Source organism: Rhincodon typus, chromosome 27 (assembly GCF_021869965.1).
Source record: "Rhincodon typus isolate 14 chromosome 27, sRhiTyp1.1, whole genome shotgun sequence".
Classification (NCBI taxonomy): Eukaryota; Metazoa; Chordata; class Chondrichthyes; order Orectolobiformes; family Rhincodontidae; genus Rhincodon; species Rhincodon typus.
The window spans coordinates 7,172,859-7,193,857 of NC_063358.1; the positions used below are offsets into that span (position 1 = coordinate 7,172,859).

Here is a 20,999-nt window from a genome sequence, read left to right on the forward strand (position 1 = left end):
ATAAGAAACATATGCTTGATTTGTGAGCCTGACTTTTTTCACTCTTGGGATCATCTGTGGGGGCACTAAACAGAGACCAGATCACTCCCGAGGAGGGAGTAACAAAACAGAAGTACAAGCTGTGGTATGACTGCACTTATTTCAGAGTGGCAGAGGCTTGGCAATATATTGGCTATCTGTCTGTAGTCTCAGGACATAGGTACCTGAAGGGAGCAGGATTCTAACTGACTACTTTCCCAAATATCCAGTTGTCACTTTAGTAGATTGTCTGAAACTAACCCTGACTGGTAATGAAGTAATTCCTTCTCGGTGGAAAGTGCTTTTTTTCCCACATGAATTTTATTTTTAAATCTAGTGAAAAAGAAAGCTTTGATTCTCTGTTTTGAACGCACTTTTAATCTAGTAATCATGTTGCTTTTAAATGTAGATGGCAATCTGTTACTTTTTAAGATACTGCCTAAGTAAAATATCTCATACAATTCTGTGTATTACCCTTTCCCTTCATTGTATGGTTTTGTTTTTCTTCAGGTACGGTCAATGGATGAACTGAACCATGACTTTCAAGCATTGGCATTAGAAGGGCGGAGTATGGGAGAGGTGAGTTGATGCTGAAAGCCGGCACTGGGGCTGGGTTGGAAATGGTGGCAGATTGTGAGAATCATAGAATCCCTACAGTGTGGAAACAGGCCCTTCGGCCCCACGAGCCCATACTGATCCTCGGAGCATCCCACCCAGAACCATCTCCCTATAACCCACCTAATTACACATCCCTGAACACTATGGGCAATTTAGCATGGCCAGTCCACCTAGCCTGCACATCTTTGGACTGTGGGAGGAAACCGGAGCACCCGGAGGAAACCCACGCAGACACAGGGAGAATGTGCAAACTCCACACAGATAGTTGCCCGAGGGTAGAATCGAACCCAGGTTCCTGGTGCTGTGAGGCAGCAGTGCTAACCACTGAGCCACCCTGCCGCCCCTGACTATGTTTAGGATCTGTAGCATTCTGCTTTTACAGGCTATTTCAGTCTAAGACAGTGACCAGGAGAGCGACGGAGTTGGCATTTCAGGAATGAAGTCTGCAGCAGGGCCAACATCAACAGCCTCAGTCTTCCCAATGTGACCCTGGAGAAATTTGTGCTCAATTTTTGTTCAGGACATGAGACGTGTGACAGGTCAGACAGTGGAAGAATCGAGAGAAGTGGCTGTTCTGTATAGCCAGGTGTCACTCAGCATACATGTAAAACCTGACACTGGCTTTCTGGATGATGTGACCCATGCAGTGCAGAGTTGAAAAACAGGACACATGCAGCTTTGTAGCAGAGCAGCTGACAGGAATAAAGTGTGATGTACATTAATAAAGTTTCGTCTTGGCAATGCACACTACTGCTTCTCAGGAAACTGTTATCCAATAGGACAACTGTAAGGAGCAATTTTCTGCTTGATTTTAAACTTCTTAGTAAGTTAGTGACATGGATCAGCTTGTATTTTGTGACTTCATTACATTCTTTGATTTTTCTGCTGCTATAGCTAATATATTCAATTTACTGTAAAATTGATTTCTCACAAGTTTTACGGTTAAAAAAAATCATTATATTTCTCTGCCAACTGAAAGTAACTGGAATACATTTTGTCTTTTGACATAGTTGTTGTTAACCTTTTAATCTACCTCTGCCACCCTTGGCACAGAAGTATCCTGAAGGGTTAAACTATCTTTTGATTTTAAAACAAGTGGCCGAGGAATTGGCTTGTTGAAACTTGTCAGTGATTCATATCATGCACATGTGACCAGATGTGATACTGAACTATATAGATAAAAGCAGCCTATGTCCTTGTGATGAACTGTCGAATCACAGTCAAGGAGCTACAGCATTCCTGGGCTGGTGAGCAGGAGAAACATCTCAACTCGGCTGCTTTATTCCTGTCTGCTGCTCTGCTACAAAGCTGCATGTGTCCTGTTTTTCAACTCTGCATTGCCTGGGTCACATCAGCCAGAAAGCCAGTGTCAGGTTTTACATGTATGCTGAGTGACACCTGGCTATACAGAACAGCCACTTCTCTCGATTCTTCCACTGTCTGATCTGTCACATGTCTCATGTCCTGAACAAAAATTGAGCACAAATTTCTCTAGGGTCACATTGGGAAGACTGAGGCTGTTGATGTTGGCCCTCCTGCAGACTTCATTCCTGAAATGCCAACTCCGTCGCTCTCCTGGTCACTGTCTTAGCCTGAAATAGCCTGTAAAAGCAGAATGCTACAGATCCTAATATACAAATATCTTGTAGCATCTGGAAGAAAGAAACAGAGTTTACTCATTCCCAGCTTAATTATTAACTTAGATTCTTGTTGCACACATGCTGCCCGATCAGTGTGTTTTAAAGAATTTATTTTTATTTAACGACTTTTGGCATCCTACCTAATCATGACCTGAGTGTCCAATATTGCATTCCTTCCACTTTCAAGCCCGTCTACTTCCACTTTGGTCAGGGCACCCATCTGCCTCGTTCCACTCCTGCTGAAATTTTCAGTTATGTTTCTGTTAGCTTTAAATTCAACTATTCCAGTGCTCTATTGGACTGCCTCTCACCTTACATCCTTGATAAACTTGTTGGTATTCTAATCTCTGTTGCCCCTACCCTAACTTGCACCAGGTTACCCTGAACCGTTGCCCTTGTTCTTACTGACCTGACCTTGATCTTGGTCTGACAATCCTTTGATTCCCATGACCACCAACCCTTCACATGTCTCCCTATGTCAAATCCTCCTCCAGCTTCCAAGATCTTTGAATTCCTAACCATCTGGCATTTTGCACATCCTTGGTGTTTTTCACTCTGCTTTTTGCAGGTTTGACCCTCGAGTTTGGAACACCCTCCATGAACAGCTCAGACCTGGTACTCCACTCATTTAAGTCACTGCTTAAATACCTCTGGCCAAACCTTTGGTCACTTGTTTTCTGGCATGGTATGGCAGTTTGTTTGATAGTATTCCTGCGGGCATCTTATTTTATTAAATTCTCTTGTATCAAGAAAAAATGTGTACAGGTATTGATAGAAAATCAGTTTGAAACTGGCATGGTGTCTTTGACTTGATAAAAGACATGCATACCCATATATATTACATGGATCAGTAAAGGGTTAAGTTGAGATACCTCATTTTAGAATTTTGTATTTGTTGTAACATGTTACAGTCACTAACCCTGTAGAAGAAGGGAAGTTAACAACTGGGGTTGGGGAAGATGTAAAATTCTTTGCATGGTGGAATGCTACAGCACAGTAGTAGGCATTCTGGGACCCACTATGGCTTTCAGACTTTTAAGTTTTAGTGAAAACTATTTGTAGGGTTTACTTGCTGTGGAGATACTCTTCAGCATGTACCAGATTTTTTTCAGATTAGTTTTGTATTTCTGTGCCCCATTGTCTTCTGATCAGTCAGAATTACTAACTGGAAGCTTTGGGAGCTCTTAGCTGATTACTCCATTGGCTGTGGAAGTAGCAAACAACAGGACAGCACAGCTAATGAGGAGATAGATATAATGGTCTGCTGTTGCTGCGCAGTTGACCAATCGTTTGGCACTTAACTGAGGCAGATGTGTCCCCTGTAGTCTAACGTAAAACTTGTCTATAGTTGTTTTGATTCTTATTGTCACATTTGTTTAATTCCCAAATGGGATCAGTGTTTGTACTTTACAGGATATTTGAATAAAAGAAACTCTCTGCTCCTTCATGATACTGCTTTTGTGACTAATTCCAATGCTTTTACTACATTGCAAGTTGTATTTGAACATTTCAGCAAATGAAGTAGTTAATGTTTTCAGATGATTGCACTGTAGAAATCAATTTGTAGAAATCACATGTTTTAAAATGCAGGAGTAGTTTGAGAGAACTGTACAGAGCTGTTTCAGTAGTTTTAAGGCCAGAGTAGTTACAGTATCAGTGTCTTGGTTGTTGCTGCTACTGTGGTGGTGGTGGTCTGAATTTTTAACAGGAGCAGCAATTTGTGTGTTGTTTTTGGATGCTAACATGCAATCAGTAACCTTGAAACCAAAAGAGAATTTTCCTGCTTTACACCCATTTCCCTTCCTTGCCTGCGTTTCATAAAAGTATCCACAAGCGTCCAGTTACTTTCCATTAAACTCTGCCACCTCCATCCCTTTTTAATGAACATTAAAAGTTTGATTTCTTTAAGTTGGAAATTCAGTTTTTTTTCAAGAAATATCTGTTTATTTCTTTATAAAACTAACACAAAGCCTCATGAAATTAAATGACCACGATGTTTTGGTACTTGCGGCATCAGAGCATTTGCTTCATTGGCCTTCAGAGGTTCTTAAAAGTTGTCTAGCACATCCTGTGTTTTGAAAAGAATTTTCAGAAGCAGGTGCTTGTCTCAAGCTGTAGCAGCTCATTGTCCATGTTAAATACCAATTGTGAATCTATTTCTTCTAAACACTTTTATGCGTTTACAGTGCATGTACTGGTCTACACATTGATTCATACTGGCTGATTTCATATTTTCCTGTGATTCTGAGATCCACCTTTGTGTTAAGTTTTTTTTTGTATTCTGGCAACAGACCATACAACCAGTTTTACCTGGGTTTATATCTCATGATCACTGAGACCCCAGAATTCAAATTAAAATTCACGTTGTTTAAGTAGCTAAAACTCTGGGTCAAATGTTGTGGAATCTGGTTCCTTTCCAGACTCGAGCATTCAATCTGGGCCTACATTGCAGTGGTATTACTTTGTCTGAAGTATCACATTAAATTTATTCAAGCGGAATGAATGTACAAGGTGAGGGAGTGGGTTGGGGTTGACCAATGTCTTGGCCAACATTCATCCCTCAGCCAACACCACCAGAATAAATCGGCTTGTTAGTTTTTTCATTATTAATTGTGCCGCCACTGTAATTGGCCTACCGAACAACTGTGTTTGCTTAAATGAAGTAAGCTGATCAACTATGAAGTGCTTAGTTGTATTTGAGAATATGGAAGTATTGTGTGGTGAGTGCCAGTTCTTGCACTGAGAGAACAAAAGCTTTTTAGATGGTGCAAGTACTTTCGAATTAGGAATAGGCCATTTAGCCCCTCAAGCCCTTTCTGCCATTTAATGAGATCATGGTAAATCTAATTGTTCTTCAGCCCTGCATTGCTGCCTGACGCTGATAACCATTGACTTCGTTTGTTAGTCAAATTTTTCTCTTATCTCGTCTTAAGTGGGAGACTTCTTATTGTTGATCTGTGCCTTTTATTTCACATCTCTCACTGAAAGCATCCTTTCAAGATGCACCCAGTCAAGGCTCCTCAGGATCTCAAATGTTTTAGTAAGATCACCTTTCATTTTTTAAAACTCCAACGAATACAGACCAAATCTCTCTTCACAAATCTTAACAAGATAACTTCTTTGCCGCAGGAGTCAGTTAAGTGAACCTTCTCTGAATTGCTTCTGATGCAGTTATGTCTTGCCTTAAGTAGACAGACCAAATTTGTACATGGCACTCTAGATATGGTCCCATCAATGCCTTGTATCACAGCAGCAAAACATCCATGTTATGGTATTCCCCTTGCTGGTATATAGTATCACAAGGATTGGTGCTGGGACATCGACTGTTTTGCAATTTATATAAATGGCTTCTGTAAAAGGATGGCTGGGGCGACGCATAGGTAGGTAACTTGTGAAGTGGGCATAAGGAGGCTGTAAACAGAGTTGCGTTTAGCGAGTGGTGGGAAAAGAAATGGTAAATGGAGTACAATAAATGAAAATTTCCATTTTGGCAAGAAGGATAAAAAAGTGTGTAATCTAAATGATAGACTGCAGAGATCTGAGATGCAGAAGGATCACTCGTCCTCGAACTTGAATTGCAAAAGGTCGACCAGGTAGAGCAATTAATTATGAAACCTAACAGAATGTTGTCATTTATCATTAGAATTGAATACTAAAGTAGTGAGGTTATACTGCTCTAGGCCATTAGTAAGACTGCGCTTGGAGTACCTTATTATTTAAGGAGGGCTGCAAATGTATTGAAGTTTTACTTGACTAAGAACTGGAATGAATGGGTTGTCTAGAGGCAAAGGTTGCACACAATAGCCTTTAGCCACTGGAATTTAGAGTGAGATGCGACTAGACAGAAATATACAAGATCCTGAGGGGTGATGACAAGGTAGATATGGAGACCATGTTTTCTTTTGTGGGAGAATCTAGACCTAGTTGTCACTGTTTAAAAATCAGGAGTTACTCACTTAAAGCAGATGAGGTGAAATTCTTTTCTGTCAGTGTTGTGAATCTTTGAAATGCTCCTCTTTCGAAAGTGGTGGGTGTAGAATGTTTGAGTATTGGATTGATTCTTGTTAAGCAAGGGATTGAAAGGTTATCAGGGTAGGCACAAATGTGGATGTGATGTTAGAGTCAGTTCAACCATGATCTTATTGAATGGTAGAGCAGGCTTGAGGAGCTTAACGGCCTTTTCCTGCTGATAGTTTGTATGTTCGTGTTTCTCCTAATAAGTTGCTCTAGGCTGAAGTCAGTCTTTGTAGTGTGACTAGCTTTACAGCTAAGTCAAAGTGATTTCTTCTTCTCAAATTAAAAAAACAGGGCAGGAGTTGGCTGTCTCCTCCACGTTTCTGCTCTGTCATTCAGTAGATCACACTAATCTAGCTCATCTCCATCTTGCTAACCTGTTCCAATACTTCTTTATTCTGTTAGTATCCAAAAATCTATCAATCTTGATTTTAAATATATTTATCTATGGTGTGTACAGTCAGTAGCAGCAGAGAATTCCATAGATTCACCAACTTTCTGCCGCTATAATGTAGGAAAGTAGTGCTACAGTTTCTTTTGGCAATCCTGAACTAGGGAAAAGGATGACAGTAGAGTTTCCTATTTGAGTGATTTCTGCTGGATATGTGTTGATAACTCAGCGCAGTAGTTTGATATTTTACATGAACAGCAGTGAAAGCATTGTTGGAGGAAGGTAGAAGAGTACCAGTACTTTCCGTAACCATTGGACTGTACTGAAACATAAAAAACGGAGAGAAGGTATGATGAGTGGTCACAACAAAACCAAAGGGCCTTTCGTTCATATCTGATGCAGAATATAACTGGAAACCTTCTGATCACTGACCTTGTTAGGGAGTGATTTTCACTGTTGAAGAAAGCAGTAATGTTCAAAACAGACATTGAGGAATTGTAGTTTGCTGGATATATTTCTAATAGTTTCATTGAAATATGCTGTTTGGTGTATATGTGCATGAAGGATGCAAAATGTGTACAATACCAATGTCATACTTATATCCCATTATTAACGTCCTTTTTACTGAAATATGATGCCACACGTGCTTGAACTGAATCAATTAAAATGACATTTTTGGCAGCTGTTTGCACAGTTGTATGAATAGATTTTTCCATTGGGGAAGCAGACTTTCCTTAGCCACAGTAGACTATCCTCCCTCCAGTGTTTGCATCAATAGAAGCATTTTACTGCTTTTTTGATTGCAAGTCTTTAGACAGTACACTTCTTCTTTGAAAAGTAAAACAAGTGACTTTGCATGTCTTGTAGTTATGCCAGATGTCTCCATTGCCAACACGGTGGTGAAGCTGATTTTTACAATTCTGCAGTATAGAATCACTGAGGTACCTTTTGTTTGGGAGCTGTAAATGCTTGGAAGCATTTACAGTTCATCGAGAAGTTGAGGAATTTGATGTGTTCTTTGCAATGTACTAACCTACTAAGGGGAGGATGGGGCAACTGTGGCTGACAAGGAAAGTCAGGGACAGCATGAAAGCAAAAAGAAAAAGTATACAATGTGGTGAAGGTTAGTGGGAAGCCTTTAATAACTAGCAGAGGATAATTTAAAAGAAGCAATAACGTGGAGAAGATGACGTGAGAGTAAGCTAGCTAGTAATATAAAAGAAGACTGTAAAAGTTTTTTTGTTTTAGACATCTAAAAGGTAATTGGGAGGCAAGACTGGACATTGGACCACTGGAAAATGAGGTTGGAGAAGTTATAATGGAAATCAGAGAAATGGAAGAGAAATTGAATAGGTCCTTTGCATGAGTTTTCACAGAGGAAGACACCGACAGCATGCCAGAACTGCGAGAGAGTCGGGGGCAGAGGTGAGTGTAGTGGCCGTCACTGAGGAAAAGGCGCTGAGGAAGCTGAAAGGTCTAAAGTGGATAAGTCATCCGGACCAGATGGACTACACCCCAGAGATATGAAGGAGGTTATAGAGGCATTGTTGAGCCATCCTTCAGGAATCACTGGAGTTAGGGAATATCCCAAAGAACTGGAAAATGGCTAATGCAACATCCCTGTTTAAGAAGGGAGACAGAAGACAACTATAGGCGAGTTAACCTGACCTCCGTCATTGGGAAGATTTTAGAGCCCATTATTAAGGATGAGATTGCAAATTACTTGGAAATGTATGGTAAAATAGGACTGAGACAGCGCAACTTGGTCAGGGAGAGGTTATGCCTGACAATTCTGTTACAATTCTTTTGAGGAGGTGACAAGCACATGAGACAAAGGAGGGCCAATGGACGTGGTCTGTTGGATTTTCTGTGATCTGCTTGGATTTCCAGAAGGTCTTTGACATGGTGTTGTGTAGGAGGCTGTAAACAAGACAAGAGCCCATGGTGTTATGGGCAGAGGATTGGCTGACTGGCAGAAAGTAGGGATAAAGTGGTCTTTTTCAGGTCGGTAGTCTGTGACGAGTGGAGTTCTGCAGTGGACCCTGTTTATTTATGTTACACATTAACAGTCTGGACGAAGGCACTTAGGGCATTGTCACTAAATTTGCAAATGAGATAGAGGTAGAGGGACAGATAGTATTGAGGAAGCGGGGAGGCTGCAGAAGGAATTGGGCAAGCTGGAGAGTGGGCAAAGAAGTGGCTGAAAGCATAAAATGTGGGAAGGTGTGAGGTTATGCTTTGCTAGGACGAATAGAGGTGTAGACTATTTTCTAAATGGGGAAATGCATTGGAAATCTGAAGCACAAAGGGACTTGGGAATCCTACTTCTGGATTCTCTTAAGGTTAACATGCATTTTCACTTGGCAGTTACGAAGACACATGCAATGTTAGCATTCATTTCAAGAGGACTAGAATATAGGAGCAGAGATGTACAGCCTGAGCGGTACAAGGCTTGGTCAGGCTGCATTTGGAATATTGTGAGCAGTTTTAGGCCCCGTGTTTAAGGAACAATGTGCTGGTGTCGGAGGGGGTCTAGAGGAGGTTTACGAGAATGATCCCACGGTTTAAGGCCTTGTCATATGAGTGGTTGAGGACTCTTGGTCTGTACTCGATGGAGGTTAGAAGGATGAGAGGCTATCTGATTGAAAATTACAGGATACTGAGGGGCCTGGATCGAGTTAATGTGTATAATGTGCTTCCAGTCATAGGAGAGACTAGCACTTGAGGGCATACCCTCAGAGTGAAGGGGTGACCCCTCAGAACTGAGATGAAGAGGAATTTCTTCAGCCAGAAAGTGAGCTCCACTGATTAACCATTGTCACCGAGGGCCGTGAAGGCCAAGTAACTGAGTGTGTCTTTAAGGCAGAGATAGGTAGGTTCTCAATTAACCAGGCGATCAAGGGTTACAGGGAGAAGGCAGGAGAATGGGGTTGAGAAATATGCAAGCCATACTTGCATGACGGAGCAGACTTGGTGGGCCTGAAGGCCCAATTCTGCTGAAATATCTTATGGTCTTGTATATTAGGAATGTCAGATCCACCTTGGATTTTGAAGGGCAAAGCCATAATGGAGCAAGTGTCTTGCACTTCTTGTTTTGTCACCTCATTGCTGTATTACTTTGTAGAATGTAAGTTCTTCAAAAAGCCAAGATTAGCAATAGTGATTGTTCAGGCCTTTTTGAAATGCAGTGGAAATTTTGCGCACTTAATTGCTAAGGACTTCTGTTCCTTTGGAATGATATTTGTCCTTTTAAACTTTAATTCAAAACTTTTTTGTGGTAGCCAGTGCAGGTGTGCAAATATGTCTTATTTATAAGCATTCAGTTATGAATTATTGGTATTTTAAATAAAGCATGGTACAAAAAGAATGAGATTCAGGGTGCCTGGGGGAGCATATTCGCATAAATCAATCCCTGGAAAGTTTTTGGTGTTTAATAATCAAAACCTGCAATATGTTTAAATACACATTATTTATTTTCATGGTCTATTTGCAAAACAAGCAATAGAAAATGTGATTTTTCTCAATGCATTTCCACATTTGGATGGAGTGTTTCTTTTTAAAAATGTGTAATTTTATGCCACAGCAGGGTAATCTTACCTCTGATCTCAGAACAATTCATGAATAAACACTAGGTTCCAAATCTTGGAGATGCCATACGAAGTAAAACATTAATCACCGTATTTAGATCATTGATGTGTATGTTAGGAAATGTAACACTCACTAGTTATCCTTGAGCTTTGAGCTGATTGCAGCCTCCATGTACTCATCTAGCTGAAGCATTAAGTTGATCTTTTGTTAGCACAGTTTTAATTTTACACTGTATTTGAATGTATTTCTTGGATTAATTGAAGATTTAAAATACATTTCAGGCTCTTTTGATGTGTGTTTTTGAAAAACAATCTGTAATCACCATCTAGGTTATTAATTGCTGAAAGACTTATTAAAATCGTTGCTCAGGGAGAGTGAAGTATTGTTGTCAGAACAGTGTTTTGTTAGGATTTTTGTAAAACTGTTATTTTTCATATCTTAGCAGTTCTTGCACGCCTGTGGATGTTATCTGTTTGGGGAGGAGTTTGCAAAGAGTCACTGTGCTTTTTAAGAAATTTCTGTTCTTGTGTGTCTGTCCATTGGAAAATTGTATAATATTGATAAAAACCTCAGGGATGTTCACTTGTCTGCCTTCTGTTTGCCCATATGTTACAACCAAATGGTTCTTTGTCTTGCTCCCAGCACCAGTTGACTGAGCAAAGTTGCTTTATTTAGTGTCATATTATTAAAATTCTCCATGCACATGGACTATTGCAGGCTATCCACCCCAACTATAAGATGTAGGAGCAGAAGTAGGGCATTCTGTCCTCCAAAGGCCATTCGCCAATATTTCATAAATGAATCTGGAGAATGATGGATCCTGTTCTTGATAAATATCCAGATGAATTTTTCAGTAGAAGTTTCTTGTTTGTATCTCATTTTTTTCCCTCTCCTCAGGAAAAATGTGGGCAGTTCAGTTTAATGGCATCTCCAATCAGGAAACCAGCGCAGATTCGGAAATGAGCCTTGAACCATTTCCACCCACCTGTCTGGCTTTTCCCACCTTATTAGTTGATCACCTTCTATTTGCTAATTAATTTGTGATGTCAGGAAATTTGGCACGTCCGTAAGGTCCCTCATCAACTTCTGCAGATGCACCATTGAAAGCATACTGTCCCGGGTGCATAACGGCCTGGTACGGCAACTGCTCTGCCCAGGACCATAAGAAACTACAGAGGTGTTGTGCGCAGCCCAGACCATCAAGGAAGCCACCCTTGCATCCATGGACTCTATTTACATGGCGCACTGCCATGGAAGGGCAGCTAACATCATCAAAGATCCATCGCACCCTGGTAATGATCTCCTACAACCCTTTCTGTCAGGCAGAAGACACAGAAGCCTGAACACACGCAGGAGCAGGTTCAGGAACAGTTTCTTTCTGGCTTTTATCAGACTGTTGAATGCACTGTAGCCTCAAAAATGTAACCTGTATGTCTCCAAGCCTTTGCTTACTATGATCTGCCTGTACCGCTTGTAAACAAAGCTTTTCATTGTATCTTGGTACACATGACATTACAATCAGTCGATTAATTACCCAACCTTGATTTTTGTTTTAAGATTTTTGAGCTGGCCAGTGGAAAGTTGTGGCTGCCTTTTTTTAAAAAGCAGATTTGGAAAAAATGTCAATTTGGAAAAAATGTCAATTTGGAAGAAATTTTGGGAAAACTTGACTTAGCAGAAGAGCATTTCACAAGCAAATACTGGATGTCTCACAGTGGGGTGGGGAAGGGGGAACACAGCTGGCGATTTTCCATTGGTTCTGTTGCTGATCAGTATATTAACCAGGCTTTAGGTCTTGCAATGCATAGCAACAAAAACAAGTTCTGTTTTGCTTTGCTTTGACGTGTGCTTTCTGTTTCCATTTTTTTTCTAAAAATTTTTTCTTTGTCATCCGCAGCAGCTTCTGCCTGGTAAGAAGTTCTGGGAGTCTGATGATCCAAACAAGGATGGACCTAAAGGGATATTTCTTGGGGATCAGTGGCGGGACAGTGCATGGGGAGCTTCAGGTAAGCATTCGTTACAAAACACACTTCAATTTATTTTTACTTGTCAAAGATTAGATAGAAGTGGAATTAATATTAACAAGTTACTCTTCTTGTGTATACGAAACGTTTTTTTTTAGTGTGTGTGCTGCTCCATGTGCATAAACTTGCTGAAAGAACCATCTGAGATATTTGATAATGAGAGTTTCTTAACAGTAATAAATTTGAAGTGTAGTAGGAGAACCATATGAATTATTTTGAAATGAAAAATTTGCACTAAATGAGGCATATTTAGTTTTTTTATCCACGACTCTTGTTCGTATAATTGGGGAAAGTCCATCAGATTATTCTGTAAAGTTTGATGTGCCTTGTTTAGTATTTTGAATGCCCTTGAAGTTCTTGGCAGATAATTTATTTTCTATTGTGAAGGAATATTAATTCTATTTTGCTCAAAATCTGAGGTCTCTTCTTAGTAGCCTGATTGAACCTGAGGTAATATACTGTGTATAACTTCTCCATCTCTTCATTGTGTACCTAAAATGAGTTACTCTTCGTCTCCTGACCTTTTAGCCACCCTGTGTAACCTTTTCTTATCCACCAAGATTGTAAGAGTTATTGGGAAGTGATGCTTGAATTTCAAACTGGTAAGTCTGGCTGAGTGCATTTGGAGCACCTCCAGTGAAACACATTTTTGTTGTTGAAGAGCAAAGTTGTTTAAACCCATTGGCCGTTCAGTGTCTATTCCCTGCTTGTTCTGGTGCACTTGAATGCAGAGCTACTGTCTGGCTTTTCTGAAAATAGAATGGATACTCTGCAAGGAGGCAATGTTGGATTTTTTTTTAGTTCAAGGTGGTGTGCATTGTTTACTAACTGACATGCTTCTTAAAATTGTGACATCTCTCGGCATTTATTCAAGGACAAATGTTTAAGGAAGATTGTACTCGCTAGTTTCAAGCCTGGAGATGGCTAGTCAGATCTCTTCCTGACTGGGCAGATTTTCTCTCACCAGGTGCAAATCAAGGCATTGTTGCTACTAGGGGCAATTGGATTGTTTGTTTTTCTTCCTTTTCTCCTTCATGCTCAGTCCCAAAGGCCTTGAGCACTCCTGATATAATAGCCTCAGGAGTTGCAGTCAAAGGCCTGTGCTTTCCACTGATGCTAATCTATCTACCACACGGATTTCTTCAGGGAGACCTGAGAATGTTTGGACTGGGGACTCCATTATGTTTATCAATGATCAGTTCTCCATTCAGCATGATCTTGAACAGGTTATCCATCCAGGCAATGTGACGCACCCAATGTAATTGACTTTGCATGAAATTAGTCTCGACACTGGTGATGTTGACTGTTTCCAGACTTGGCTGTTTGCAGTGCAGTCCTTCCAGTGGATCTTGAAAATGCTGTGCAGGATCCATTACTTGTATCATACAGAAAGATGGAGAGAACCACAGTTTTGTACACTGTGAGATTTTGGTCTGTTTTGCGGCCATGGTTGCTCCACGTTGAGTCTCTCGAATATGCTGTTAGCTTTTCAAAGCTTATTGTCCACGTCCACTTCCACTTCTATGGATGCATCTAACAAAATGACAGTCCACAAATAGGTAAGTTGCTTGACAACATCCACCTCATTTCCTGTGGTGATGATGCTTTGGAAGTCTGTATTCTTCTTGGGCTGCCAGACTTCGGACTAAAATCAAAGAAAACTGAGGAATTGTGCTGCGTTGGAAAGATGTGTTATGTACAATACAATATATTGTATGTCTGACTGACAGTGGGCCGGGGCAGTGCAGTCATCAGCGAAAAGAAGCTCACAGGTGAGTTTTCTTGTGTCTTTATCTGAACATGAAGCTGCCTGAGGTTGATAATATCTTCAGCAACTCAAAGACATACATGAACTCCCCCCTTAAGGTAATGGCAGTCACAGTTTCGTCCAGAATTTGGTTCTGTTCCAGTTCTTTCTTGATGGACTGTTGTTGCAATATCTTGCCTTGTGCCCTTGGAATTGAAATATTTTTCCAAATGTTCTAACCATCAATCAAAAACTGATGCCTTTTCAGTGTATAACATCTTACCATTGGCTTTACTAAGCTTTTTGGATTGATGTGCTGGTCTGTGGACAGATGTTATCACTACTTTGAAGCTTCTTGTGTTGCTAGTAATGGTGTAGTTGAGTTCTTACAGTACAATCTACCAGTAATTTTGGACGTTCCTTCATTAGCTTTGAATGGCGCTTACTTTGCGGAATGCTGTCATTTTCCGCTGACTGACCAAGCCAGGTAAGACTGATGAGCTGACCTTTTTATTGTATCAGAGATAGTAGGAACTGCAGATGCTGGAGAATCTGAGATAACGAGGTGTAGAGCTGGATGAACACAGCAGGCCAAGCAGCATCAGAGGAGCAGGAAGGCTGACGTTTCGGGCCTAGACCCTTCATCAGAAGTGGGGGAGGGGAAGGGGGTTCTGAAATAAATAGGGAGAGAACGGGAGGTGGATAGAAGATGGATAGAGGAGAAGCTAGGTGGAGAGGAAACAGACAGGTCAAAGAGGCGGGGATGGAACCAGTAAAGGTGAGTGTAGGTGGGGAGGTAGGGAGGAGATAGGTCAGTCCAGGGAGGACGGACAGGTCAAGGGGGCGGGATGAGGTTAGTAGGTAGGAGATGGGGGTGCGGCTTGAGGTGGGAGGAAGAACAGGTTAGGGAGGCGGGGACGAGCTGGGCTGGTTTTGGGATGTGGTATGGGGAGGGGAGATTTTGAAACTTGTGAAATCCACATTGATACCATTGGGCTGCAGGGTTCCCAAGTGGAATATGAGTTGCTGTTCCTGCAACCTTCGGGTGGCATCGTTGTGGCACTGCAGGAGGCCCAGGTTGGACATGTCGTCTGAGGAACGGGAGGGGGAGTTGAAATGGTTCGCGACTGGTAGGTGCAGTTGTTTATTGCGAACCGAGCGTAGGTGTTCTGCAAAGCGGTCCCCAAGCCTCCGCTTGGTTTCCCCGATGTAGAGGAGGCCACAGCGGATGCAGTATACCACATTAGCAGATGTGCAGGTGAACATCTGCTTGATGTGGAAAGTCTTCTTGGGGCTTGGGATGGGGGTAGGGAGGAGGTGTGGGGGCAGGTGTAGCACTTCCTGCGGTTGCAGGGAAAAGTGCCGGGTGTGGTGGGGCTGGAGGGGAGTGTGGAGCGGACAAGGGAGTTACGGAGAGAGTTACAGAAAGCAGATAAGGGTGGGGAGAGAAAAATGTCTTTGGTGGTGGAGTCGGATTGCAGATGGCGGAAGTGTCGGAGGATGATGCGTTGGTTCCGGAGGTTGGTGGTGTGGTACGTGAGGACAAGGGAGATTCTTTTTTGGTTGTTATTGCGGGGACGGGGTGTGAGGGATGAGTTGCGGGAAATGCGGGAGATACGATCGAGGGTGTTCTCGACCACTTTTTATTGTAAGCAGGTCTTGGATTTCCTTGTCATTTTTGTTAAGCCGTTTCCTTTTCTTCTTGCTGGGTCTGATGGCCACATTGGATATATCCAATCTACAACCTTGTGTTTGCAGATTCTTCAGGAGAGGAATCATTAGTGTGATTGGAGTTCTCTAGACTGCTCTGGAAAGTCACTTGTGGCTATATCTGCAAGATGAATTTCAGATTTGCAGCTTGACTCAAAATGTCTTTGGTTGTTACGTCTGATTTTGGTCTTAGGCTTGAAAAGTGAATGAACTGCTGGATAGCATGACATGTCTGTGAAGGACATCATTTAGGCTACATCTTGGTGTGCTTGCGTGACCCATTGTGTCGACGGAGTATTTTTCAAAATTATTATCAAGCATTCATGGGACACAGGCATCATTGGCTAGGCCAGCATTTGTTGCCCATCCCTATTTGTCTTTGGAGATGGTGATGAGCTATGGTCTCGAGCATTCTGTATGCTGTAGATAGACCCACAGTGCAGTTAGGGACTGAATTCCAGGATTTTGACCTAATTACCAGTGATGTATTTTCAAGTCTCGATGGTTAGTGACTTGGAAGGAAACTTGTAGATGATGACATTCCCATTTTTTAGATGGTTATGGCCAGTGGTTTGGAAGATGATTTTAAAGAACTTTAGTGAATTTCTGTTTGCAGACAGTACACGTTGCTATCGAGTGTTGTTGGTGGAGGACGTGAATGATGATGGATGTGGTGTTAGGCATGTGGGGAGGATTCCATCATACTCCTGATTGTACCATAACAGATCTCTGGAAGGCTTTCGGAGGGTGAGTTACCTAGCTGCAGGATTCGTAGCCTCCGGCCCTGCTCTCTTAGCCAGTGGATTTATCTGGCTAGTCCAGTTCAGTGGTAATTCCCAGAATGTCGATTGTCAGGGATTCAGCAATAGTAGAGCTATTAAATGTGTAGGGATGGTGATTAGATTCTCTCTTGTTAGAAATGGTCATTGGCTGGCAGTTGTGTGGTACAAGCGTTCTGTCACATTTTTCAGCACAAACCTGGATATGGTCATGGTCTATCTGCATTTGGATATGGTGTGTTTCATTATCTGAGTCGTCATGAATGGTACTGAACAGTGTCCAAACATCCCCACTTCTGACCTTAAGATGCAAAGAAGGTCACTGGTGAAGTGTTGAAGATGGTTAGGCCTAACCCTAGGTCAAACCCTGAGAACAGGGATGCATCTGTGCAGTCTTGAAGCAGTTTTTTGTTGTAAGAAGGTGTTAGTTACAAACAGCTGTTCTTCTGTGTAGAAGTTCGAGAGCAGATGCCCATTTTCATTCTGTTTCCAAGCCCTCCCTTTCATTGCCAGGCAATTGTGACCAACTCTGATTGAAATTGCCAAGGATGACAAGAGTCCATGGACGCCTGTGACGAACTTAACTTTGTCAGCTGGGTTTGCCATCAATGTTAGAGCATAAACACTGAGAGTTGCTTTTGCTCTTGGGGGTGGTGCAGGGCCATAATGCATTTGAAATGGCTTGGCAGCACGTTTGAAAATTTACTGGTCATCGTTCTTTAGCTGAAACTGAAAAAGCGTTGTCTACCTGGCAAATAGAGAGAGGGTGTAGCCAGTGTTGTGCTCTAAAATGCTACTTTGTTCTGAGAATGGGGCCCTGCTCAAGGTTGCTCTATCAAAGTCTCGTTTGGCTAACCTATGGGCCACCAGGGTTGAACTTTGCTGGGGGCGACTGTTGTCATTAGAGCGACCATTTGTTTTCTCATTCCAGAAGGCACGTTCCAGAATTTTTCTTGTTTCCCCGTGTTTTGAAGTGAAGTTGGGTGCTTGTATTTTTTTCTCTGTTGCAATCTGGCTGCATTAAGAGGTGACAATTGACTGAGGCAAGCTGAATGGGTGACTGGGAGACATTTATTTAGACAATCTTTCTAGGCTACTTCCCAAGCAGTGCTATCCTCCAAAAAAGATTATGGTGCACCCAGGTGATGTTGTCTCAGAGTCATCATTAAAATTGTCATTATCTCAAGCCGCTTGCGTACAGGATTGGAAGTGCGGTTGCCATTGTCGTCTTAGATCTGTTTTCAGCCCTTAGCTTTTGTAACATGACCGACTTATTACAGGCCCATTTTGCCCCCTTTGCTTGTGCAAAGGAAGGGTTGCAGTTTGTGCTGATTGTCCTTATCCTTTAAGGCCTAAAATTGTGCCATTGTGGCTTGAGATAACTACCTATAGGCTGTGCAAAAATGTGGTGATTCATTTAAAACACTGATATTGTCTAGGTTTCAAGCAAGAAAATTTAGTTTTATCAGGCCTGATTGAGAATAGTTAATTTTGTTAAAATACAATTATTATTTGGTATTTGTCTTTGGGATAGTTTGCATCCTATTTTAATTTTGAATTTAATAGAATCTGAGTAGTTGAATTTGATTTGAGCCCCTGCTGTTAAATACTGAAATGTCACATGATTTAAATGGGCAGTTTATTATACAGAATAAATGAGACATCAGCCATTTCCGTGGAGCTGAAACTTGCGTGTAGGATAATCCCATTCAGTTTTTTGTTGTTGTTTTCCTTAAGGTGACTTTACATAGTGATGGTTTTAATTAACTAGTGCAAATTTTCTGAAGTGCTGACTTACTAGATCTCTTTAGTTCACACATTTTGAGCTGCGCATATATTTTTACAAATTTAGACCAAGTAGTTATACTATGAGGAAAGGGCAATGTACTCAACTCAACAAATTCCTCAATTTCTTATGACTGTATAGGGCCATAAGGGCTCTTCAAGCTTTTTTTATTCAATAAGGTCATTGCTGATCTGATTGTGGTTTTGACTTCACTATTTCTTGCCTGTCTCACATAATTCTTGACTGCCAAAAATCTGCCCATTTTTCTGGACAAGAGAATTTCCCAAGATAATGACCCTCAGAGAAAAAATACACTTCCTTTAATCTCTCATCTCAAAAGTGACACTTCTTTTTCTCAAACTGTACCCCCAGTTCCAGTCGCACTATAAAGGGGGGCATCCTCTCATCATCCAGCCTGTCACATCCCTCAAAATCTCAGCTGTTTCAATGAAATCACCATTCTACTAAACTCTAGTGTGTAATTGCCAAATCTGTTCAACCTTTCTTCAGATGATTAGCCCTTTGTCTCAGGACTGAGTCTATTGAGGCTTGTATGAACTGCTTCTAACACAATAATGTCATTTTTTCAAATCAGGAGTTGTAGATGTGGTCTCACTAACATTCTGTACAGCTACAATAAAACTGCTGTACACTTGTATTCCATTCTCATTGCACTAACCATAAACATTACATTTGCATTTCAGAGCACCAACTGAACCTGCAAACTAAACTTTTGTGATTCATGTACCAGAGGACCCAGATCCTTCTGTACCTCCTGAGTTTTAGATCTCTGTTCATCTAACCTGTATATGTCTCTTCTGTTCTTCCTGTCTATATCCCTTTGCAGACTTTTCGCCTTGTCTTGACTGCTTACTTTCCTACTTAATGTCATCGGTAAACTCTAACAATCGTATAAAAACCAAAAGAACTGCGGATGCTGTAAATCAGGAACAAAAACAAAGTTGCTGGAAAAGCTCAGCAGGTCTGGCAGCATCTGTGGAGGAGAAAACAGTTAATGTTTCGGGTCCGGTGACCCTTCCTCAGAACTCTAACAATCATATATTTGTTCCCCACAAGTGGGTCAGCCATGATGTTATTGGATAGCAGAGCAGGCTCAAGGGGCCAAGTGGCCTGCTCACAATGTTTGTTAACTGTTGTAAACTGAATACTTGAGATCCACGTGGCTATTCACTAGTTGCAGCTTGCCAACCTGAAAACAATTCTGTTATCCCTACTAATCATTTCTTTCTCTCTATGCTATTTATATAGTCATTTGCACCATGAGTTCTTATTTTTCTGTAGTAACCTTTGTTGTATCTCTCAAACCTTGGGAAATCAAGGATACTACATCCTTAGGTTCTTCTTTATGTATCTTGCTTTTTATACCTCAAAAACTAGCAAATTTTTAAAACAGCTACCCTTTCACAAAATCATGTTAACTTTGTCTGATCACATTATGATTTTAAGGTGATCTGTATCCTGCTATAATCAAGATTTCAATGGATTCGAGGAATTTGCCTGTGACGGATTTTTGACTAACTGGTCTATGATTTTCTGCTTTATTTGCATTAGCTTTAGCTTTATTCCAATCTGCTGGACCCTTCCAGAATCAAAAGGAATTTTGCAAGATTACAACAATGCCACTGTCTCTGAGAAACAAATGGCAATCAGTTTTGCTCAGTGGTAGCACTGTTGCCTCAGTCAGTTGTGGATATGCTCACTCCAGTCTGGAAATATCATGTGTACTTTTATCTCAATGCTTCTGTGTAATAATAAGAAAATACTGCTTTCTTGTTGAAGACCTGTTAAACCAAAGCTTGCCAAACCCATGATAACTTTGTATTTGAAGAAGAGCAAACGAGTAATCTTTGTGTCCTAAGCAATATTAATACCTCCAAATGATGGCACCAAAATGCAAGAATGGATTAAATAACTTAGTCCAAGGATAATTCCATGTTTGCTACATAGCAACAATGGCAACACTTCTGAAGTAATTGGTTGACTGAGAGATGCTTGGAATGTGAGTTTTTATATAACTATGAATTCTTGATCCGCTCTTGAGCCAATGTGTTTTGGCAAATTATTGACATGATTAGGAAATTGGCTGAGGAGCAGGTGATAGAGAAGGGTTGGTGGGTGTTTGCCCATTGGTTAGATGTAACCAGTGGTGTCCCACATGGATTTAAGTTGGGGTCTTAACTATTGAGTAATAATTTAGATGGTCAGATGGAGAGCCATGTATCCAACTTTGCCACTGACATAGAGGAGGCATAAAACTGAAGCGTGCAGGTATAAACAGATATTGGTAGACTGAATGAATTGGTAGAAAGATTTTAAAGTAGCCAAATGTGAGGTCAGTTACTTTGAACCCAAAAACATAGAAAAAGGGTTCTTTGTGAATGCTGGAAAGCTGGAAACTGTATGGAAAGATTTGTGTGGACCCCTGGGGTTAAGCTGCGAGGAAAGATCAAACAAATCAGGGCTGTATTTCCAGGTAGTGAGAAGGTGAAAGAGTGATTTGATCAAAAATTTTCAAGGTATTAAGAGGAACAAATTGGGCACGTTAGTCTTATTTCTGCTCTGTGGATGAATGACTAAGGACATATCCAAAGGTTAGAGTTGGATCATTCCAGAGTAAAAATTCAGAAATACATCTACACTTAAAACGGCGTAGAAATTTTGAA

The 20,999-nt window shown here is 41.1% G+C and overlaps 1 protein-coding gene across 1 annotated transcript in view; it reads left to right on the plus strand.

Annotated features, from left to right (window-relative positions):
• The window catches only part of pum1 (pumilio RNA-binding family member 1), a 116,525-nt gene that overhangs the window by 35,130 nt on the left and 60,396 nt on the right, over positions 1 to 20,999 (plus strand). The window contains 2 exon segments of the mRNA XM_048612899.1: positions 529 to 597; positions 12,167 to 12,275. Coding sequence (XP_048468856.1) covers positions 529 to 597; positions 12,167 to 12,275 — 178 coding nt within the window.